Here is a 24,886-nt window from a genome sequence, read left to right as displayed (position 1 = left end):
CTGATGAGTCTTGATTTCTGCTGCAACATTTGGAAGATGAACCCATCGTACTTAAAAAAATGGTTAGGCTGGGGTGTAATGGAGTGGAAAATATTGGTATAATTTTAGTCCCATAGTACCAACCACACATCATCTAACTGCCACAGCCTAGCTGAATAATGTTGCCGACTATGTCCATGCCTTTATGACCCCAGTATAGCCATCTTTTCAGGCTTACCCGGCTTCTTCCAGCAGAATAACGCAGAATGACAATGAGTTCACTGTACTCATATGGCTTCCACAATCACCAGATCTCGATCCAATAGAGAACCTTTGGAATGTAGTGGAATGGGAGATTTGAAACATGGATGTGTGACTGCCAAATCTACAGCCACTGCTTGATGTTATTGTATCAATCTGGACCAAAATCCCTGAGAAATGTTTCCACCATTTTAGTAAATATATTCTGTGAAGAATCATGGCAGTTCTGAAGGCGAAAGAGAGTCCACTTTGGAACTTGCAAGGTGTACCTAATAAAGTGGCTGAGGAGTATGCAATCCACATCCTTTGGCATTAATTAAACAAAATCAAAATAAAAACTACACAAAAGAGTAAGTTAGGCAGTGTCTGCTTTATTTTACTGTGTGTGCTGATCTTCAATTGGAGCTGATGTTGTAGCTTGTTGTGCAAAGGAGGTGCTGTATTAGGGCAGCTCATTCGGTACAGGGATGAAGCTCTAGGGAGCCCTCCTATCTAATTGCCTAATACTCAGGTGTCCTGACTATGAGCAAATGTCTTGATTGTCATACTTATCAGGTTGCATTAAATCTCAGCTGTACTTTTTACTGGTTAACTACTCACTGTGCTCCTTACAGCAGAAAAATACTTTATTGTATTGTATTGTCTGTTAAACACATTTTAACATTGCTACAATAAATTAATTAGGAGTTGGAGTTGGCACATTTTGCTGACTCCACAGCAAAAGTCGGAACACACAGTACATGTGTGGTATGAGCATCTTAAGTGGTCCATAAAGTGATAAAAGGTGTCTCTCGTGTGATAAATAACATTTTCTTTTATATCATATGAATGGCTGGATGCATATGCATGGATTACTTATAGAAGAGATAGCAGGGGGATGGACTATTGGAAGAAGGCACGCCAACAGAGGCAGTTAGACTTCCCACTGCAAAGGTTAAATGTTCATTTAAGTATAGGGGACAAGTACATAAGGTAGCAGAGTGGATGCTTCTCTTACCTCCAAGGCTTATGTTATTTTGTGGTAGCCCTGCAATAATTACTATATTCATAGCTCACAGTATATTAGTGTGGTGGTCTGTAGAAATGTCATCCTTACAGATAGCCAAAAGCATCACTGATATCAGGTAAACTAATCTAAGAGTCAAAAATTACCAATTTCTCAAGGAACCTCTGGCAACCTTTGGACCAAGCCACAGATGCTCCATGGATCCCCGATTGAGAAATAGGTGCTATTTAGTGTTTTGTTTGATCAGTATGTGTGCGTAGGTGTATGTATATACACATTTTAAGGCCAAAGTGGTAGATACATTATTAATGGATATTCAGGTAAGCATTAATTCAGGACAAAACTATGAAATGCATAATTTATTAACAAATAGCTACCACAATGTTATCCATATTATAAAAAGGTTATGCAAATAACAGACTTAAGGTTTAAAAATGTAATGCAGCAAATATCCATTTTTTTTAAATGCAACCAGTCAAGACAGCTTTTGCCCTATGTAATACTATAGGCCAATTCTTAAAGCAATGCTGGGTCAACGGCAGAGATTTGTATCATGCTGCTGAGGTGTGCTCTGCCCTGAAGGTAGTGTATTTTCTAAAATCACATAATCCCTGCCTTCAGCACTGAATGGGAGCTTTGGTTGGGCTTGATAACAGCTGTCTTGACAAGTTTTATTTGATGGAAATGTACACCATTGTTTGTATCAGCATCCTTTTTCCCCTCAGAGTTCTTTTCCATGACATATCTTCATTGCTTTATAAATATGGACGTCAACTTTCTGGTCATAAAGGACCTCAACCACAGAGAAATGTTGCTTCATCATGTCCAGGAAATGATGATCACGCTGGTATCTGAGTTTGCATGATAGTAAGATAACCGTATTCTCTGTACCAAGATGGAGAATAGTGTTCAGCAAATCTTGGAATGTTTCTTCCAAATAGATAATATCTGCTCCTACAATGACATCAAATGGTGAGAAGTCCTCCAGCCCTTTACCCCATGTGAGTGGTTTTACAGATACTTTGGGTAGAAGATCCTCTGGAACATTATCATGAACATTTGTATTTAAAAATTCCAAGGCTACTTCTCGATCTGTCACTGTAACTTCGGCACCTAGAACAGAAGCAGATTGTAGGAAAAACAAAAAAAATGGTTTTAAATTTGCTTAAAATGTACTGATAATGGCCTGTCAGATGAAAGTATCTAATAATAAAAAGCCACATCAGATTTACCTAGCATGTAAAACTACATACACACCAGATGATTGTCACATGAGAGGTACGGCCTTGCCTTGCCTTGCCCCCAACGTCATTCATTCAACCCCCCGGCAGAATGATAAAAAAAACTATCAGTAATTACCAGGGTACTTTCCTATAAATTGGATCACAGAGGGGTGCTGCTTACCTGTCCTTCCCCTCCCCTCTGTATAGAACATAACAGCACTGTATGTACAGAACTCGCTCATTATTCTGTCATTGGAAATAATCATGAAAGATCAATTCCAGCGACAGTATTTTGATGTCTACCTTACATTTGTACATCCTTATTCCTAAAGAGTTGTAAGAAAGTTAAGTCAGTATTTTCTAACAACAGAAAGAAGTAGTTTGTTTTTGCTAAAAAATGATATATACTTTGTGTGTGCAGTGTGAATAAACATCTCAGCTTATCCCTCCCAGGGCACCTGTTCTAATTTTACAATACAGATTACAGGGTTTCTGTTAGGGTTCCACTCCCCTGGCAGGTGACGCAGGATTACCTGGGGTACAGAGTTAAGCATCTCACAGTTTTCACAAGACTTTGTGTTTTCCCTACAGCAAAGTCGTCTGGTGGCCTCCAGGGTTACTGGTTACCTCTAGCGGCGCAGGATTACTTTCCTGTAGGGAAAACACCAGGACTCTGCACCCCAGGTAATCCTGCGTGATAGGCCAGTAACCCCAGAGGCCACCGGACTACTTTGCTGTACGGAAAACACCAAGTTGTGGCCCCCAGGATCTCTCCACCAGGGGTAAGTAGAACAGAGGGCTTTGGTGTAGGGTCAGAGAAAGATTAGGTACTGGGTAGGCTGCTGGCGAGAGTTGGCATCGAGACAGATTGAGGTCGGGGCTGGCAGCAAGGAAGTATCAACGTCTGAATAGTCCAAGATCAGGGCAGGTGGAAAGACGAGAAACAAGGTCGAGGTCAGGTACCCGAAAAGGCAAAGTTTAAATAGAAGTAGGGGATGCTGAGAAAGGCACAACTCTCCATGGTTAAAGATGCTGAAAGCTGCTAGACAGATGATCTGCGGTTGGAGTAGCCTCCAAAAAAACTGCTGGTGGAGGAGTTGAGCTGCTGAGAGAACAACTTTGGTGCTTTGTTTGAAAAATTTAAAGATGGATAACTTAAAAGCCCTGGCAGCTTTAGAGGTTAGTGTGGACTGGTTTCAAACCTTGTTTATGGTTTGTTAAGAATATGTAAATACTTGAATGTCCATCGTCTGGCCACATGTTCACGAAGATAAGCTGTAAGGTCAGTTTAGCAATATGATACAATGAGCATTATGTATGAAGTGAGAAATTAACTTAGAACCAAGTCTGGAATTCCTTTATATGCGGATGTGTCTACAGTTTTGAGAAACAGCAGTCATAGACCTGGCACAGATATTGCCCTAATAAATACATCAAAGAGACAGACAATCAGATAAAGAAGAAGTCTGGTATTGTTTTCTATACAATATATCATTAAACTGGTAGTGGAAATGTAAAGACTTTTCAAAAATTTTAGCAGTATCAAAAAATATAAAAGATCATCTTCATTAAAACATTGTTAATGTGTGATAAACTGTTATTTTATATGTACAGTGTGCATTTATATATGAACTTAAGGACAGTCATAGCTCACAGCATGCCATCTACTTCCTGCTCTGCAGAGCTACGAAGGGCTTTAAAAGCAGAGCAATCGTCCTGCAAATAAATCTGCGATCATGCAGGTTCAATATTGCAGCTAAGACAAGAAATATCCACTTACCTGCCCGATCACAGTCTTCTTTTTGGAAAACATTAGGTGTACAGAGCTGGGGGTATGTGTTAGATATCCTGGTATTCCCCAGACCTGATGTTGCTGAATATTATGATGGGGAAGATCAGAACCAGGAAGAAGAGAAGAATGAAGATGACGGTGCATGCAATGGGAAAGGTAAGTGTATTTAAAAAATTGCGATCAAGCAGGTAAGGGTATTTTATTGCAAGAGGGACATTGTGTGTTCCTTCTGCAATAACAGACCAGCCTAATAGCAATTTGTATGGGTAAGGGTTTAGTTCTACATCTGCTCCTTGCCATCATGCATGACTATGATTTGCTTTTTTTATCTCAGCAGATGTTAAAGCTGAACTAAAAAGCAAATAAAAGACACAAAACGTAATGCAGCTAACTTTTCATTAATAGATGTGTTTGCTACAATAAAGAATGACATTGATTAACATGGGTACTGTTTTCTTGGCCAATCATGGCAAAGTGTCTCTGCAAAGGGCTCCCTCCAACCTTTCATAGACTCCTTGGCTGCCATCACTCACCTCATCTTCCTCTGTCTCATTCTGGGCACTACTGAGCACTTCCACCCATATGAGAGACCACCAAACTCCTTGTACACACTCTTATCACCTCTCGTCTGGACTATTGTAACATCCTCCTCTATGGTATTCCACTAACCTGACTCTCTCCTCTACAATCTATTATGAGTGCTGCAACCAGACATTATCACTTCACCAGATCCATCCTTCCCACCACTCCTCTTCTGCTGCCACTTCGTAGTTCCCTTCCTTTGCTTCCATTTCACCTAAGAATTCAAGCTCCCGTGCTTTGCCTTCAAATCCCTCCACAGTTCTTCTCCCACTTTCTGACCCGATAGAAAAATACTCCCCTAGCCGCCCTCTTCGCTTCTCTAATTACCTACTAATAGCTTCCTCTCTCATACCCTCATCACACACAAGGCTCCAAGATTTTTCTGGAGCTTTCAGCTCATTTAAAAGAACATTCAAACCCATCTTTTCAAACTTACTTACCCATCTTCTTCTGTCTTTTAAACCCTCACTACTTCCCACCATTCCATATCTCCCCTCCTATTGAGTGATTCTTCCCCAACTTCTTAGATTGTAAGCTCCTCTGGGCGGGGTCATCTGCTCCACCTGTGTCATCTGTCATTTGCAACCCCTATTTAATGTACACTGCTGTGTAATATGTTGGTGCCATATAAAAGTACAGTAGAACCTCGGTTATCCGGCACACAAAGGGAATGGTCAATTACAGATAAGTGTAGATTCCAGGTAACGGAGGTTACTCTGAAATTGAGGTTATTCAGTCATTCAGCACTAGACTTGAATGGGAGACTTGCCCCCATTCACCTCTAGTGCTGAATGACTGAGAAAAGGGAAACCCTGATGACGCTTGAGCAGTCATAAGGGTTTCCATATTCTCAGCCAATCACAATGCAGAGCAATAAGCCGACCTCTGTTCTCCTGATCACTCCCACAGCCCTAGCGCAGCTCTGGTATGTGTTCTTGGATGCATGCCGCAGCTCTGCTAGGGCTGCAGGAGCAATCAAGAAAGCAGAGCTGTCGCGTAACGGTTATCTAAGTTCCGGATAGCTGGGGTTCTACTGTAAAATAATAATAATAATTAATATAATATTTATAATAATTTATAATAACACGGAAGTTGGTAAATGGTAAAGGTGCTTGTGTCTACCTGTAGAATCAAACTTTGTCATCTGACCATGTAAAGTCACTGTTCTCCCAAATGACAGATGTCAATTTTGCCAGCTAGGAGTGAAGCAAATTGACAGTATATCCTTTTAATTATATATATATATATATATATATATATATATATATATATATATATATATATATATATATATATCTCAGAAAAATCATTAAATGCTCCAACCCCAGTGGCTGGATGGTGAAACTGAAGCTGAATAGTTATGAATTCATTAATCAGTCACTGTGCTTTTTACTTCTATCATCATGCTTTTTGTCAGCACATGTATTGGCTCCTCATTCTGTAAGCTCTGCTGTAAAACGACTGTCCATGGCTGATAAAAAGACACACCCAGGTATAGTTACTGCATTATTATTATTACACAGTATTTATATAGCACCGTCACATTAAGCAGCGCTGTACAAAGTTCATAATCATGTCACTAGCTGTTCCTCAAGTGGGCTCGCAATCTAATGTCCCTACCTCAGTCATATATCTTTAATACAGTCTAAGGTCCATTTTTGGGGTAAAACCTAACTGCAAGTTTTTGGAATGTGGGAGGAAACCAGAGTACCCAGAGGAAACCCACACAAACACGGGGAGATTCAAACCTGGGACCCAGCACTGCAAAGGCCTTATCTTATGTAACACATTGACAAGAACATGGAAGAGCAATAATTTAAAAAATGTCAAAGTCATTTACATATTATTTTGTGGTACCTAATTCAATGCTAAGTTAATTTCTGCTAACTGAAAATACAATACACTTTCCCTTTACAATATCTAAATATAAATCAATATTCATGTCTGTGCCCACGTTATCCACAATGACAGTCAAGATGACAAGATTGGTGGTAGGCACAGCATCATTCTTCCTGACAGCAGTGTCTTTGTGATGGAGGGAGCTGAGAGCAGATGTCACATGAAAGTCTCTGTCTCTGTCAGCATTCCTCCATGCCTGCAATGTGTAGATTATAGTAATAATAAAGCTCCAGATATTAGAAAGCCATATAAGAAACACTTTAATCCAGCAAAGAATGTCCGTTCCTAAGGAATCCCTGTATGCACAAACTAACGTATGCAGCCTGTCCACCAAAATGTGTATATTTATAGCAGCAAAGAACAGAAGTCTGCACTGCTTCCTACTTATCAGCTGAAAAAAATAAAATGACGTAGGAAAGAAAAAATATGTGCGTGAAAGATTCAGAAATGTTTTGAACTGGGGAAGCAAATAAAAGAAATTAGTTTAATGGTAAAAAAAAACTGGAGTGTCTGCAGCTGTGACATGCAGAGGAGGCCTGGCATGGCTCATGTCTCTCATTCTTTTAAACTAATCAGAATTATTACTACCCGCCATCATTGCTACAGTGGACTTGAATTTGCTAATGTATTTTTCCATCATTACAAAGTTTTTAGCTCGCCTGCAACAGTTCAAAATTGTGGTGGAATACCAGTGTAAAAGAGACTAGAATATCTGGAGCAAAGATTGGGTATAATTAGATTGTAAGCTCTTCTGAACAGGGTCCTGTTTAATTGTTTGTATCTGTCTGTCATTTACAACCCTATTTATTCTACAGTGCTGTGTAATATGTTGGCGCTAAAAATAATATTGTTTAATAATAAAAAGTGGACTTGAATGTTACACAAGGCTCATGGTGTTATCTGTTTATAGGGCTCTACCATTTTATAAGAATGAATCAGACTTTGTGCTATTTGTGTTTTCTATTTTATGTATGTAACAGTACATTTTTAATAATGTTATTCTGTTGTTGTGTAATATACATACTTAGCCACTGTCAGATGAAAGTATCTAATAATAAAAAGCCACATCAGATTTACCTAGCATGTAAAACTACATACACACCAGATGATTGTCACATGAGAGGTACGGCCTTGCCTTGCCTTGCCCCCAACGTCATTCATTCAACCCCCCGGCAGAATGATAAAAAAAACTATCAGTAATTACCAGGGTACTTTCCTATAAATTGGATCACAGAGGGGTGCTGCTTACCTGTCCTTCCCCTCCCCTCTGTATAGAACATAACAGCACTGTATGTACAGAACTCGCTCATTATTCTGTCATTGGAAATAATCATGAAAGATCAATTCCAGCGACAGTATTTTGATGTCTACCTTACATTTGTACATCCTTATTCCTAAAGAGTTGTAAGAAAGTTAAGTCAGTATTTTCTAACAACAGAAAGAAGTAGTTTGTTTTTGCTAAAAAATGATATATACTTTGTGTGTGCAGTGTGAATAAACATCTCAGCTTATCCCTCCCAGGGCACCTGTTCTAATTTTACAATACAGATTACAGGGTTTCTGTTAGGGTTCCACTCCCCTGGCAGGTGACGCAGGATTACCTGGGGTACAGAGTTAAGCATCTCACAGTTTTCACAAGACTTTGTGTTTTCCCTACAGCAAAGTCGTCTGGTGGCCTCCAGGGTTACTGGTTACCTCTAGCGGCGCAGGATTACTTTCCTGTAGGGAAAACACCAGGACTCTGCACCCCAGGTAATCCTGCGTGATAGGCCAGTAACCCCAGAGGCCACCGGACTACTTTGCTGTACGGAAAACACCAAGTTGTGGCCCCCAGGATCTCTCCACCAGGGGTAAGTAGAACAGAGGGCTTTGGTGTAGGGTCAGAGAAAGATTAGGTACTGGGTAGGCTGCTGGCGAGAGTTGGCATCGAGACAGATTGAGGTCGGGGCTGGCAGCAAGGAAGTATCAACGTCTGAATAGTCCAAGATCAGGGCAGGTGGAAAGACGAGAAACAAGGTCGAGGTCAGGTACCCGAAAAGGCAAAGTTTAAATAGAAGTAGGGGATGCTGAGAAAGGCACAACTCTCCATGGTTAAAGATGCTGAAAGCTGCTAGACAGATGATCTGCGGTTGGAGTAGCCTCCAAAAAAACTGCTGGTGGAGGAGTTGAGCTGCTGAGAGAACAACTTTGGTGCTTTGTTTGAAAAATTTAAAGATGGATAACTTAAAAGCCCTGGCAGCTTTAGAGGTTAGTGTGGACTGGTTTCAAACCTTGTTTATGGTTTGTTAAGAATATGTAAATACTTGAATGTCCATCGTCTGGCCACATGTTCACGAAGATAAGCTGTAAGGTCAGTTTAGCAATATGATACAATGAGCATTATGTATGAAGTGAGAAATTAACTTAGAACCAAGTCTGGAATTCCTTTATATGCGGATGTGTCTACAGTTTTGAGAAACAGCAGTCATAGACCTGGCACAGATATTGCCCTAATAAATACATCAAAGAGACAGACAATCAGATAAAGAAGAAGTCTGGTATTGTTTTCTATACAATATATCATTAAACTGGTAGTGGAAATGTAAAGACTTTTCAAAAATTTTAGCAGTATCAAAAAATATAAAAGATCATCTTCATTAAAACATTGTTAATGTGTGATAAACTGTTATTTTATATGTACAGTGTGCATTTATATATGAACTTAAGGACAGTCATAGCTCACAGCATGCCATCTACTTCCTGCTCTGCAGAGCTACGAAGGGCTTTAAAAGCAGAGCAATCGTCCTGCAAATAAATCTGCGATCATGCAGGTTCAATATTGCAGCTAAGACAAGAAATATCCACTTACCTGCCCGATCACAGTCTTCTTTTTGGAAAACATTAGGTGTACAGAGCTGGGGGTATGTGTTAGATATCCTGGTATTCCCCAGACCTGATGTTGCTGAATATTATGATGGGGAAGATCAGAACCAGGAAGAAGAGAAGAATGAAGATGACGGTGCATGCAATGGGAAAGGTAAGTGTATTTAAAAAATTGCGATCAAGCAGGTAAGGGTATTTTATTGCAAGAGGGACATTGTGTGTTCCTTCTGCAATAACAGACCAGCCTAATAGCAATTTGTATGGGTAAGGGTTTAGTTCTACATCTGCTCCTTGCCATCATGCATGACTATGATTTGCTTTTTTTATCTCAGCAGATGTTAAAGCTGAACTAAAAAGCAAATAAAAGACACAAAACGTAATGCAGCTAACTTTTCATTAATAGATGTGTTTGCTACAATAAAGAATGACATTGATTAACATGGGTACTGTTTTCTTGGCCAATCATGGCAAAGTGTCTCTGCAAAGGGCTCCCTCCAACCTTTCATAGACTCCTTGGCTGCCATCACTCACCTCATCTTCCTCTGTCTCATTCTGGGCACTACTGAGCACTTCCACCCATATGAGAGACCACCAAACTCCTTGTACACACTCTTATCACCTCTCGTCTGGACTATTGTAACATCCTCCTCTATGGTATTCCACTAACCTGACTCTCTCCTCTACAATCTATTATGAGTGCTGCAACCAGACATTATCACTTCACCAGATCCATCCTTCCCACCACTCCTCTTCTGCTGCCACTTCGTAGTTCCCTTCCTTTGCTTCCATTTCACCTAAGAATTCAAGCTCCCGTGCTTTGCCTTCAAATCCCTCCACAGTTCTTCTCCCACTTTCTGACCCGATAGAAAAATACTCCCCTAGCCGCCCTCTTCGCTTCTCTAATTACCTACTAATAGCTTCCTCTCTCATACCCTCATCACACACAAGGCTCCAAGATTTTTCTGGAGCTTTCAGCTCATTTAAAAGAACATTCAAACCCATCTTTTCAAACTTACTTACCCATCTTCTTCTGTCTTTTAAACCCTCACTACTTCCCACCATTCCATATCTCCCCTCCTATTGAGTGATTCTTCCCCAACTTCTTAGATTGTAAGCTCCTCTGGGCGGGGTCATCTGCTCCACCTGTGTCATCTGTCATTTGCAACCCCTATTTAATGTACACTGCTGTGTAATATGTTGGTGCCATATAAAAGTACAGTAGAACCTCGGTTATCCGGCACACAAAGGGAATGGTCAATTACAGATAAGTGTAGATTCCAGGTAACGGAGGTTACTCTGAAATTGAGGTTATTCAGTCATTCAGCACTAGACTTGAATGGGAGACTTGCCCCCATTCACCTCTAGTGCTGAATGACTGAGAAAAGGGAAACCCTGATGACGCTTGAGCAGTCATAAGGGTTTCCATATTCTCAGCCAATCACAATGCAGAGCAATAAGCCGACCTCTGTTCTCCTGATCACTCCCACAGCCCTAGCGCAGCTCTGGTATGTGTTCTTGGATGCATGCCGCAGCTCTGCTAGGGCTGCAGGAGCAATCAAGAAAGCAGAGCTGTCGCGTAACGGTTATCTAAGTTCCGGATAGCTGGGGTTCTACTGTAAAATAATAATAATAATTAATATAATATTTATAATAATTTATAATAACACGGAAGTTGGTAAATGGTAAAGGTGCTTGTGTCTACCTGTAGAATCAAACTTTGTCATCTGACCATGTAAAGTCACTGTTCTCCCAAATGACAGATGTCAATTTTGCCAGCTAGGAGTGAAGCAAATTGACAGTATATCCTTTTAATTATATATATATACTTTTAATTATATATATATATATATATATATATATATATATATATATATATCTCAGAAAAATCATTAAATGCTCCAACCCCAGTGGCTGGATGGTGAAACTGAAGCTGAATAGTTATGAATTCATTAATCAGTCACTGTGCTTTTTACTTCTATCATCATGCTTTTTGTCAGCACATGTATTGGCTCCTCATTCTGTAAGCTCTGCTGTAAAACGACTGTCCATGGCTGATAAAAAGACACACCCAGGTATAGTTACTGCATTATTATTATTACACAGTATTTATATAGCACCGTCACATTAAGCAGCGCTGTACAAAGTTCATAATCATGTCACTAGCTGTTCCTCAAGTGGGCTCGCAATCTAATGTCCCTACCTCAGTCATATATCTTTAATACAGTCTAAGGTCAATTTTTGGGGTAAAACCTAACTGCAAGTTTTTGGAATGTGGGAGGAAACCAGAGTACCCAGAGGAAACCCACACAAACACGGGGAGATTCAAACCTGGGACCCAGCACTGCAAAGGCCTTATCTTATGTAACACATTGACAAGAACATGGAAGAGCAATAATTTAAAAAATGTCAAAGTCATTTACATATTATTTTGTGGTACCTAATTCAATGCTAAGTTAATTTCTGCTAACTGAAAATACAATACACTTTCCCTTTACAATATCTAAATATAAATCAATATTCATGTCTGTGCCCACGTTATCCACAATGACAGTCAAGATGACAAGATTGGTGGTAGGCACAGCATCATTCTTCCTGACAGCAGTGTCTTTGTGATGGAGGGAGCTGAGAGCAGATGTCACATGAAAGTCTCTGTCTCTGTCAGCATTCCTCCATGCCTGCAATGTGTAGATTATAGTAATAATAAAGCTCCAGATATTAGAAAGCCATATAAGAAACACTTTAATCCAGCAAAGAATGTCCGTTCCTAAGGAATCCCTGTATGCACAAACTAACGTATGCAGCCTGTCCACCAAAATGTGTATATTTATAGCAGCAAAGAACAGAAGTCTGCACTGCTTCCTACTTATCAGCTGAAAAAAATAAAATGACGTAGGAAAGAAAAAATATGTGCGTGAAAGATTCAGAAATGTTTTGAACTGGGGAAGCAAATAAAAGAAATTAGTTTAATGGTAAAAAAAAACTGGAGTGTCTGCAGCTGTGACATGCAGAGGAGGCCTGGCATGGCTCATGTCTCTCATTCTTTTAAACTAATCAGAATTATTACTACCCGCCATCATTGCTACAGTGGACTTGAATTTGCTAATGTATTTTTCCATCATTACAAAGTTTTTAGCTCGCCTGCAACAGTTCAAAATTGTGGTGGAATACCAGTGTAAAAGAGACTAGAATATCTGGAGCAAAGATTGGGTATAATTAGATTGTAAGCTCTTCTGAACAGGGTCCTGTTTAATTGTTTGTATCTGTCTGTCATTTACAACCCTATTTATTCTACAGTGCTGTGTAATATGTTGGCGCTAAAAATAATATTGTTTAATAATAAAAAGTGGACTTGAATGTTACACAAGGCTCATGGTGTTATCTGTTTATAGGGCTCTACCATTTTATAAGAATGAATCAGACTTTGTGCTATTTGTGTTTTCTATTTTATGTATGTAACAGTACATTTTTAATAATGTTATTCTGTTGTTGTGTAATATACATACTTAGCCATGTTCTTTATATGGTCAACCTATTACTTAGGTACCTATTAATTAATTTCTATTACATACAGGAACTCTTAATGGTGTATTTACACAAGATTTACACAGTTTCCAATTCAATCCAATTAGACAAATATGTGAAAGCTTCTTGAATCATTTTAAAATATTTATAGAGCCTTTCATCATTAAGATGGTAAATAAACCACACATCAAAAAATTATATTGACCCCAACATTTTTGTATGTCATGTTCCGGCTATGCGAACAGCAAAATAATATAAAAATTTAAGGAGTATACATTTTTGTCTATTATTTTTACGATACTTACCGAGTAATGCAGCCACAATCCCTACCAGTCCTGTCCCGGCACCCAGTTCTATCACAGAGCGCCCGTTCAGGTTAATGCCGCCAGCTTCTAAGTACATGCAAAGAACAATTGCCTGTGGAGTGATGATATACAAATTAGTTAAAACATAACATACAGGACTATTTGTAGGCATTTAATATATACTTTCATTTAAAACTATACTTATCTTTTAGGTTTGCCTCTACAGTAGTCAGAAGGCTATAGTAAGTTTATACCTTTTTTCATTTTAGGATGCAAACTAATCAAAATGGAATCCAATAGAAGACCAATATTGGTTCATTAATATACCAACCCATAGTGGGAAGATTTTGTTTGTGATATAATCATGTATATTAGTTTATAATGACATGTTGGTCCGACACAGGGTCAAAGGATAATGCAAAACTGAGCTGCTTGAGCCCAGTATATCCTGTGCTTTATAAAAGACACTAACCAGAAAGTACACAAATCTGTACAAATTTTCTCAATCTGATATTTAATGTATATGTTATTAAATCATCCCTAAAACATCATTAAGGTCTTGGAAGGACAGCAAGCAAAGCTGCATAGTAGAATGACCCATGAATTCCAAGACACGCTTATCACAGCCATAACAGAAATCCAAACAGAGCTGGCTTGGGAAAGAGCACAGATGCTCAAATGTAATTCCATGCCAGGCACTCCAGGAAGAGGAAAATGAATGTTCACAGGAAGCAATTACTCACCTACATTTCATACTAGCAGAATAAAAAAAGGGGAGTATTTATTAAGTAAACTATTGTTTCCGAGGATCCAAAAAGTCCTGATATATTAACAATTCACTTTTAGTACACTATGTGCAAATCATCTAATTTGTGAAAAACTTTTTAGCTTTGTCCATGCAGGACAAACCTGGTATTTTCAGTATCAGAGGGAGAATGAAATCTTCTTGTGATGCTAGGAGAAAGGCTTTCTAAATCACACTGTGCATTCACATGGGGGAGGCGAACTTTATCAGTCCTGCAACTTGAAGCTTAAACAGCTAGTTTTAACAGCTTATCACTCTTACGCGTTATTATTATTAATAAACAGGATTTATATAACGCCAACATATTATGCAGCACTGTACATTAAATAGGGGTTTCAAATGACAAACAGATTTTACATTTAAAGCATCAATGTTAGAATATATTGATAGTAAATTAATGCTTGTTATAACTTAATAAATACAATGACAACTGTTTTGTTTTTGTACAGAGGTTCTGAAAAGGATTGCCGGATATCTTGGAATATAGAAATTTACTCCCTATTACAAAAAAATGCCAAATCATATAAGTTGGTTTTTTTGGCAAAATTTCGACTAGGGCTGGTTTTAAAGTAATGTGAAGCACTAACATTCTGGGAGTAAAGCACCACAATGCACAAGCCCCTCTCTTTCGGTTCAGCACACAACAATGGTAATATAGTTTACATGAGTGCATTGTCTAAAACAGGTTCCTTGATGTGCCATTGGCACCTCGATAATCAGCATTGCAACACCATGTTTTAATTGTGTGTTACTGCAATACAAAATCAAATTACTTTTTACACTATATTCAGATGACCACTGAATGCAGAAATGCATTCACCATACATTGTTATTATGTGCATACGGACTGGGCACCCAAGCTAGATAATTTCAATGATTTTGGTACTGCTGTATCATTTCAAATAAAAGTATTTGGAAGCATTTGTAAAGCACACGCACACACACACACACACACACACACACACACACACACACAACTTTGGAAAGAAATCATAGAATTGTTGGCAATATTTTTTTTTCATTCTTTCTATTCTTGTTGTTTTTTCATATTACACAATTCTGTATACAGTACATTGCAAGTCCAATGAAACTGCTGTTCCTCCAGGGACAGGAGAAAGCAAAATGGCCATTTCTTTGAAAACACTTGCTACGTAGAAAAGAAGAAACACATTACAAAGTCCCTGCCCTTTTAAAAATGCAACGTATGCAAAGGACCAATAACGTGTGGCACATATAATGCACTTTTCTTTTTAACTTTGTTTTATTATCTTTCATGTTATTATTAGAATATTAATATAGTCTACATGTTTATGGAAGTGAAAAAGCTGCCTGTATCTCTAATTCTCTCTTTACTTATCATTTACAAATGTGATTATTACTGAAGGTGGCCTTTGCTTATGTATTCATTTTATTATGATCTCCTCTTCAATTCCCAAACTCATGACAGGTTATCTTTATCCTGGAAAAGATTTTCTTATATTATTTATGCACTAGATTTTTCAACACAGAAAAGCAAATGAAATATACAATGTAATACATACAGCATCCCAGACAACTGCTGCTACTCCTAACTCTTTCCAGTTTTGCTTGATTTGTATTGTGTGGTTGGCAAAGGTGTAGGACGCAGAGGAATTATGAAACCTTTTAAGGCCATTGAGTACAGTCTCATCATACGGCACCAATGCCATGTCATCAGATTAGAACTTCTTAACCTAAAATGGGAACACAATATGAATGAATAAATTACAGTTTTTAAACATATATTACACAACAGTTCGTCTTCTTGTCTCTAAAAAGCTAAGATGCATAAAGCTTCCATATATATTTGCTTTCTTTATATATACCTTATATACTTAAGTGTAACCTGACGTTTGTTCACCCTCTAATGCCACAAGATAAAGATTATTGGTTTATATAGAGGTCACACCAGTAGATGGCATGCTGACTCTTACTTGAATTTTAGAATTTATTGTGTATTTCTTCTCGATCCATGCAGAAACCTGCATGGAACATCTCATGTACTTTGCCTCTTTTTGCCTGTACTTTGTGTAAAAGTTTCCTGTCCAATGTTGCTCTCTCTACCTATGTACAGTGCCGGACCTTGTATCCACTTTTGTTAGTTTCTACATTCGGCCTGTACCCGGAGGACCTACTTTGTCCCACCCACAGTTCTGGCCTCCGAAGAGGAGATCTGAAGCTCATCCATGATGCTACTTTTGAAAGGTAATATCTTGCTCCAAAATGGTATTTAGTGCACAAAAAAATAGTTTTATAAAGTTTGTAGCTATTAAGAAAATATTTATGAACATGTTTGTGACTGGTTAAAAAAAAATTCCTATTGTTTTTTGCTTTTATCAGGAGATTATATTTAAATGGGGAGGGAGCTGGAGTGGATGCAATCTTTGTTACAGTATAACCCTATGTTGCTATACCAATGTCAGACAAGCATAAATCCAAATCCTAAAAAGTTTTCGGTTTGCATTTCAAATCAGAGCAAGTTACTGTGACTCACCAGAACAAAGCTTATCAGCGGGTAACTGTCCACAAATATATCCCCACCTGGTAACTGAACAAAAAGTAGGCTGCACTTCTCCCTGTGAAGTAACCTCTGGAATACAAATAATAAAAATATAATATTTATAAAATGTACAGCATTCATAGAATGATTAACCAAACTTGGTAATTATATTGTCATTATATACAAACAGTGCCTCATTTATTAAAGCTTTCTAAGACCTGAGAAGATAGACTATCATGGGTGAAGCTTTTGGAATGGATTTCTTAAAATCATTTGCCATCATAAATTGTAACATTTATGGCAAGGTTTTCCAGTCCTGGACTAGAATAATTCCAGGTTTGCTGGATTTCCCAGGTTCACCCATGATAGTCTATCTTCTTCAGTCTTGGTGAAAGCTTTAATAAATCAAGCCCATATCTTGTTTTAGCACAGTTTATTACTGCGTAAACCTGTGTGCATATCAGGAAATATTCAACAGTTCATGCGACTTTTGTTCCAGATTTTTGCAAAAAAAATCTAGTATCTGGACGCCTTCCAGTAGGTGGTCACATGACCCATGCCATGGCACTGGTCAATTCAAGCCTGCAGAAAGGAAAGTACACTGTCAGACAGCGCTATAGTATTGCTGGCTAACAATCCATTGCCCCAAGCACAAACCAGAACCATCTGCTGGAGGAAGCATATATTGTGTTTGGTACATATGGAGTCTTTCTGTAATTTCATAGTACATTTTCCTAGGTAAAAGTCTGCTGAATTAAATTAAGAATTATTTCTGTTTATTAATTATTATTATTTATTATATGTCTGCTTGAAAGCAAATAAGCAAGTCAAAGAACTGCCAAGCTCAGCTTTATATTCAACAAAATGCATTTTACCTACAAGGAAATAGAATGGAAATTACGGTAAATACATTTCAGTAATATTCAACTTTTTGGTTTACATTCCACAAACACTGAAATTTAAATGGCTTGTTACTATATACACTGCCTGGCCAAAAAAGACCCCAGGTCTGTGAGGACAGTGCTATGATGTGGGGTTGTTTGACTTGGTCAGATTTAGGTTCAACAACATTATGGGCCTAATTTATTAAAGCTCTTAAGGTTGGAGAGGATACACTTTAATCAGTGAAGCTGGGTGATCCAGCAAACCTGGAATGGATCAAGTCCAGGATTGAAAACATTTGTTAACAAATAGCAAATTATTTATGTCTTGATTTGCCAGTGATCATTTTTTTCCAAATCCTAATAATTTAATGTTGCCCCTTCTGCACTAAACACATACAACCTCGGTTGGCTGGGCACTGAGCGCCAGTGATATTTGATATAAATAGCAACTGCGCATTGACTGGAAGACATTTGCTCGCAATCCCTGGCAGCTGCGACAAACTCCATATGTCTTAGCTGCAGATAAAACAGGAGTGGGAAGCAGCTGCACAATGACAGAATATTGACAAATCCATTTGTTGTTGTTTATAACAAACCCTTTCTGTCATTTAAAGCCACAAAGCATAATATTCTATACTTCTAAAGTACACTCAGAAACTATGTAAGGTTTTTATATGTTTTAAAATTTATACACAATTTCATTAAAGAAGGTTTTGCTCCTCCTGGAAATTTGTTGTATGGATTTATCATTAGGAAGACAAAGAAAGAAAATCCCCAGATGCTGTTGGAATGTTTGTAGCCTTGGGATCCCCCAATTCTGCAGAACTCATTTATCAAAATGTCTTATAAATTCTGCAGCATCCCATAGCAATTAGACGGAGCTGGAAGATGAGAGTGGGGGAATAAGAGGAAGAATATGAACCATTGCTATATAAATGCAGCTAGCGTTTATTTTAGACAGAAGCAGGTATAATCAATGCAGATATGTAGCTGAAATAAAACATGCCAACAGAAACATTTTAATTTACTTAAAGTGAATCTGTACTTGGATGATAAAACAAAGCACACATTCACTTTAAAGTGGAACTAAGAATAAATAGGAAAATATTTTTTTATTGAAAAAAAAAAAAAATGCTTTTTTTTTACCCTCCCTAGCGGTTCATTTCTTTCTGGTTTTATATGTCTAAAAGCGGTACATTGTTTTTCATGAAAATTTATTTTACAGTATAATATAATAATACACAAAAAACAAATACAAAATTATAAAAAATTAAATTGATTGAGTAAATTAAAAAATCTATATATTAAAAAAAAAAAAAACTATATATATATATATATTAAAATAGATAATTAAAATAAATTAGATAAAAATCCAATGTATTGAATTCAAAGCAGTTATTTTGTATTGAATGCAATACAAATGGATTTTGAGATTCCCGCCCCGCCGGCAACGTACACACGCACCAACGTCACTGGGAACTCCCCTGGTTACTCATCGGGTGCAGAAGCCGGGTGGAGGAAGAGGACAGAGATTGCGGCGATGGACGACCTGGGACACCGGCAGATCAGGCAAGACTATATTTACTATTACTTCCCATAGGTTTACCTAACCCCAGTGTGACTCGGGGTTACTGCTTTTAGCAACTTTTTTTCTACCTCGAGTCACACTCGGGGTTACCGCTAGGGCGGTTAAGTGAATCAAGTTGCACATGCACAGCACATGGGAACCTGGCCAATCAAGGTCACCTAACCTGGAAGAGGACAGAATGAGGACCTGATTTATTAAAGCTCTCCAAGACTGGAGAGGATACACTTTCATCAGTGAACCTGGGTGATCAATGAAAGTGAAGAGGAGAGCTTTAATAAATGGAGACCCAGTGTGAGGAGTGGTGAGAATTAAGAATGGGATCAGGTAGGAAGGTTTTTTTTTTTTTAATTGCAAAATGGACATTGCCTTTCTGCTCACAATATTTTACTATTTCAATTAAGTTCAGTTATTGCCACCCTCATCCTTTTTTTCTTGGCGCTTCAATTAGCTGCCGAGTACAATAAAAGGAATTCCCTGTAGGCACAGAGGCTCCAGTTGGCGCTGAAAATTTTCACCCAAGTTCCATCTAACAGCACTGGGCCAATCACCAAGAAGAGTCAAGATACAGAGATAAATAAGTCACATGCTCCTCCACTTTCAGAACTAAAAATATATTCTTTCTTCCAAAAAGCTAAACATAACAGGAAAAGAAAAAAGGAAACGTATGTGCTTGTAGTACAGAGGCTGAAGGAGCCATTTTTACATATTAAGCAGGAAGGTACTGACAATATGTATTTTACATAAAGGGTAAGGGTTGCTCACCATCGTAGACGATGGACAATATCGCCCAACATATTGTTTTTTTTCCCTCCAATCCCAGTGCTTTCCTCCTTGGGTGCAGCTATCTTATAAAGTAAACCTAAACTAAATTGTTTACTTTGTTTAGGTTAGACCAGAGGTTGATAAACTCTGGCCTAAAGATGGCTGACCCGGGATTAGGCCGGAACAAAGTACCGGAACCCTGAAGGGAAATCCATCTCCTCTGCAATGCATACAGAGGAGAGGGATTTCCCTTCAGGGGCGTTCGTAGTGGGGGCGGACCCATTAGGGCGGGACTTGAGGGTCTGGCCTAGTGTGCTCCTGCCCACCCCATAAATGGCCTAGTGGCCGAAAAAGTTTGTGGACTTCTGGGTTAGACAATCCTTTTATGTAAGGGAAAAACTACCTCTTTTTTGGGGGGGGGTTAAAAACCTTTTAAAATAAAAAGGATGAATCTCCTCCCCTTTTTTCTCAATCTTGCACCTGCTCAGTGCGAGATCGGGTGATGTAGGCAGAAGCAGGAAGAAGATGGCAGCACCCAGCGCTTCTTCTGCGTTACGGCGAAGACAGATAACAGGACCATACAGAACCCAATCCAGTTTATTCAACTTTTTTTCAGTTTAGTTCCTCCAGTGTTTGATTTCAGGTTAATTTATTAGACACTAATGATCTTTTTGGCTATCTGTAAGGATGCCACTCTTCCCACTGGCCAGCAAAGTAAGGGGCATTCTTTCTAATGACCACCACACTAATGCACTGTGAGCTGTAGATAGAGTAATTATAGCAGGGGTTCCCTGAAGATCTGAAAGTTTTCTAGGCCCCCCAAGTCCAAAAAGGTTGAGGAACACTGATCTTATATGTGGATGCCCAAGCTGGTTTGAAAAGTCCACGTAGTACAGTAGAGCACTCATTCCCATCTGAAACACACCCATAACATCCAACATAAATGCAAAAGTAAATGTAGTTATGACCATAAATTTGGAGATATCAGGAGGGCAGGATAGCCTGGGTCACATGAATCAAAGCTGCAAGTAGACAGAGCAAAGTCACCGACGTGTGACATTACTACAAGTGCAAAGCGCTTACTAACTTACTAATGGGCAACACAGTGGCTCAGTGGTTAGCTTAGGTTCAAATCTTGGCCATTAAACTATCCCTGTGTTTGCATGGGTTTCCTCCCAGTACTCCACTTTTCTCCCACATTCCAAAAACATGCAGTTGAGTAATTGGCTTCCAAAAAAATTGACCTTAGACTGTGGTAAAGACATATGACTATGGTAGGGACATTAGATTGTGGCCCCTGTGAGGGACAGCTACTGACAAGACTATAGACTTTGTACAGTGCTGTGTAATATGTTGGCGCTATATAAAAACTGTGTAATATTATTAATAAAGTTTTTTTTCCTACCTCTGCTGTGGTGACTGAATCTAGGGCACTCTTTGTATTTCTCCTATCAACAAACTCATCAATACTACATGAATATATATTATATGCCATAGGACATATCTATATGCTGGTAACTTGCAAGTGTTGTGTGCAAATGTATTTGTTCTTTTAACATGTTTATCAAAGATCTGATAAAGGCCCCAGTTATCTCCAACTTCTCCACACAGGTCAGTGTGAGTGCTCAGGATACCACCCTGTAAGAAAATAAAAAGGCCTGATTCACTATTCAGGAGAACTGAACTGTTGTTACTCAGCAGCGGCAGGCCATTTGTTAATACAGCACATGACATGATGAGTAAAACAGGAAGATAATGACTAAATGTCACATGAAAATGGTAAAGAAAATCTACAGTCTTTTATATATTTACTAATAATGTATTTTATTTATTTATAAATATCTTATTCTACTCTCTTATTTATATAACTATGTCCTGGAAACAAGGGTTCACCTCCCCAAAGCGTACTGTAACTTCCAGCATTAGCTATATATAATGTAAACCATGCTAGGGTATTGCATGCACAATATATTTCATGCCCAAGAGGAACCCATGAGTTTGAATTCTTCTTCACGCTGCTAAAATGCATTGTTGCATTTGTCTGACCTTCCCCTCCATCATTTACTATCCTGAACGTAGTAAGGGGAAATATTGCCAAAAGCAACAATACATACATGAATGTAATACATACATACAGGTAATACGTGCTCTAAACCTGATTTCAAACTGTTGTGGATGACTGGGTCCAATATTCCCTGGATTATTTCAGCTCTTATATTCCTCAACTGTTAATTCAGCCCATCTAAATGTCCTTGTTCTGCCCTATGTTGTTTTATATTCTCACTCTGTCTCTAAAACATAAAGATTAGATTCCTTCGGGAAAAGTGTGATCTTTTGCAATGGCTATGGTAGGAAAAGGAACCTAAATGCCACAATCCCACCCTGAAGAGATAAAAAGTCAACAGGTAATTTTGCTTTAGTAATGTTGAGCCACTACATCACTGACAAACCTAGGAATTGTTTACCAGTCCAGAAAGTATTAACAAGCCAAAACAAAAACTTCCTAATATTTTTTGTGTTAGCAGCATAAAGGACAGCCATGTAAAGTGTACTGGATAAATCAAAGTGCAAGAGAACAAAAAAACTACACATAATCCCTTAAATGATCTGATCACAAATGAAGGGAACCTAATTGGTTGTGACAGGTTATATTACTTTGTACAAAAATGATTGACAAATTGTAACCCCACCCTTGTTCCAGACGTCTTTATTACACATTCAGCAATTACTTCTGTTGTCCCTTTCTTCATGCATCCTATAGACAGACAAATGAAACATGGTTTGCATATGTTCAACTAGATACTACTCAGCTCCAAGTCACTGGAACTATATTGCCGTTTCCTCTTTATCGTTAAGGATATAAAGTTGAAACCACTGGTTCCTCTTGTTTTAAAGCAGAACTAAACTAAAAAAGAAGAAAGAACCAAAAAGAAACCCCAAAACACTTACCTTTATTCCGCAGATCCCTCAATTGGGTCCTGGAATTCTCTGTTGTCCTGGTTAGGAGGAAGCACCGGGTGCTGCCATTTTCTTCTTTCTTCTGGCTACGTCACCTAATCTCACACAGCGCAGGCACAAGATCGGGTGACATAGCCACTGTAAAGAGGGAAAAAAAGGGTGCAGATCACACTGCACATGCGTGAGGTCAGCATCTCTTTCCTCTCAGTGTAGGAAAATGCCCCTCTTTGAGAACTAGTAAAGGAAAACCACCCGATCTCGGGCATGTGCAGAAGGAGCAGCCAGAAGCCTCCTGGAATGCATGACATGGGTATCCTGGGAGGCTCTTCACTCCCATTTGGAAGAGGAGGGGATTCCCAATAAAAAATAAATATTTTACTTTATATAAAGTAATAATAACATAAAAAAGTAAAAACTGTGGTTTAAATCTGCTTTAAATTTGTGATCCTAATAGGCCAGCCATTCTCAGCCAGGGTTTCTCCAAAGGTTCTTCTGTGTTTCTTAAAGAGGAACTAAACTGAAAACTGCATAAAACAAAAAAGAAAATACACTTACCTTCAATCCCGCAGGGCTGTCTGATTCATCCAGAGGTCTCTTCTATCGGGTCCCGTGCCGTCCTGGCATCCGTCCCCGAGCCATCTTCTCCTCTTCTTCCTGGTTCTTCTTCATACGTCCCCCCAACCCAGGCGCGAGATTGGGTGATGTAGGATGGAAAAAAAACTGACTAAAAGGCTCCTTCTGCACATGCCTGAGATGCACCTAAGAGCCTCCGGGATGCGTGACGTAGGTATCTTGCACTTCCATTTATTCTTGATTGCCCAATTAGGGGGCGGTGCTGCACCTTTTTTTTTTTTTTTTTTTTAGGGTCAAAAAGGGTGTTGAATTAAAAAAAAAACAAAACAGAATTTTTACCTTACATAAAATTTGTCTACCCTCTTATGAAGTGACATTTCTGAGTTTAGTCCTTCTTTAAGATATGTCTTTCCTTTTTCCCCGCTGCATTACATCAATGGCCTTTTTAGCTGGCACTTTGCCCACAAATGTAAGGCACGTGTTTCTACTAATCCCAAAGCACTGCATTTAGCAGGGACCCCCCTAGACCTGAATATGGAAAATTGTCATCATACTTACCTGTAATTCTCCTTTCTGGACTACTGCATACCCAAGAAACTGCCATCAGGAGCAGTGGCTGGAAATGTGTTTTAAGGAAAACAGGAATGCTGTTCTGGGCTATGTGATGGGGCATGCCTAGGTTTTACAGTTTTAAAGCACAACTAAACTCAAGCTGCTCACCTATCCCTGTTCCATTGAAGGGCAGCACCATTTTCATGCTTCCTTACGATCTATGGCCATTGTGATTGGCCGTGATGGGATGGTGTGCTCCTGTACAGGTGTGAACGCAGCAGGGCGCCTGTTCCTTTCTGCAATAACCCCCCACCTGATCAGGTGCTATTCTTCAGTTCTGTGAAACCTCCCACTAAACCCTGCTGCAATGTTCTGTAATGAAAATTGATTTTCTCCATACTGCAATGACAAAACATCAATGAATGGCTGCGCTTTGTTCCACTGGGGGAATTTTGCTTGACTTCCTGTTCTATAGACCCCACAGGAAGTGAGAGGAAATCCTTCTAAAATGAATGAGACATCTGGAACTAGAACAGATGTGGTGGAAAATGTTTTCCTCTTGGTTTTGGTCAACTTAGGGGATAACAATAAAAACCTGCTCGATGTTTCAATACTTCCCGACTTTATCTAAACAAGGGAACACAAAGTGAGCTTTATATATACATCATAGCTTACGGTAATGAGGATTTTAGGATGTACCCACCTACATGTTCCCCATAATAGTATTGGTGGCAGGACGCTGAGTCCACGTGTCAGAGTGTAACCAATACCAGAACAAACTAATACAATGTGCTGCGCTCCAAGCCTCGTTGTGA

At 38.8% G+C, this 24,886-nt stretch overlaps 1 protein-coding gene across 4 annotated transcripts; it reads right to left on the bottom strand.

The window, feature by feature from the left end:
• Window positions 1–1,592: 1,592 nt before the first annotated feature.
• Window positions 1,593–24,877, bottom strand: METTL21A (methyltransferase 21A, HSPA lysine). Of its 4 annotated transcripts, none has more exons than XM_072418689.1 (5): window positions 24,775–24,877; window positions 16,749–16,844; window positions 15,778–15,948; window positions 13,432–13,543; window positions 1,593–2,359 (listed from the first exon to the last, which is right to left on the bottom strand). In XM_072418689.1, the coding sequence occupies exons 3-5, from the start codon at window positions 15,922–15,924 to the stop codon at window positions 1,968–1,970; spliced, it is 651 nt and encodes a 216-aa protein (XP_072274790.1). In that variant the 5' UTR covers window positions 15,925–15,948; window positions 16,749–16,844; window positions 24,775–24,877; the 3' UTR covers window positions 1,593–1,967. The 4 variants fall into 4 exon arrangements, with proteins under 4 accessions (XP_072274790.1, XP_072274792.1, XP_072274793.1 ...); XM_072418691.1 differs by lacking the exon at window positions 24,775–24,877 and adding an exon at window positions 24,240–24,709; XM_072418692.1 differs by lacking the exon at window positions 24,775–24,877 and adding an exon at window positions 22,679–22,699.
• Between the last annotated feature and the right edge of the window lie 9 nt (window positions 24,878–24,886).

This window comes from Pyxicephalus adspersus, chromosome 7, assembly GCF_032062135.1.
Source record: "Pyxicephalus adspersus chromosome 7, UCB_Pads_2.0, whole genome shotgun sequence".
Classification (NCBI taxonomy): domain Eukaryota; kingdom Metazoa; phylum Chordata; class Amphibia; order Anura; family Pyxicephalidae; genus Pyxicephalus; species Pyxicephalus adspersus.
Note: the sequence above shows the minus strand (reverse complement) of the source record. Positions and strands in the feature narration are given on the sequence as shown.

What these genes read in the sequence shown, in the direction of transcription:
- METTL21A (XM_072418689.1), bottom strand. Translation starts at nt 15,924, where the DNA reads ATGGCATTGGTGCCGTATGATGAGACTGTACTCAATGGCCTTAAAAGG. An exon ending in CAGCAGTTGTCTGGGATGCT is followed by an intron (nt 13,544 to 15,777) that starts GTATGTATTACA and finishes ATCACTCCACAG; the next exon opens with GCAATTGTTCTTTGCATGTA. An exon ending in GATTGTGGCTGCATTACTCG is followed by an intron (nt 2,360 to 13,431) that starts GTAAGTATCGTA and finishes CTTCTGTTCTAG; the next exon opens with GTGCCGAAGTTACAGTGACA.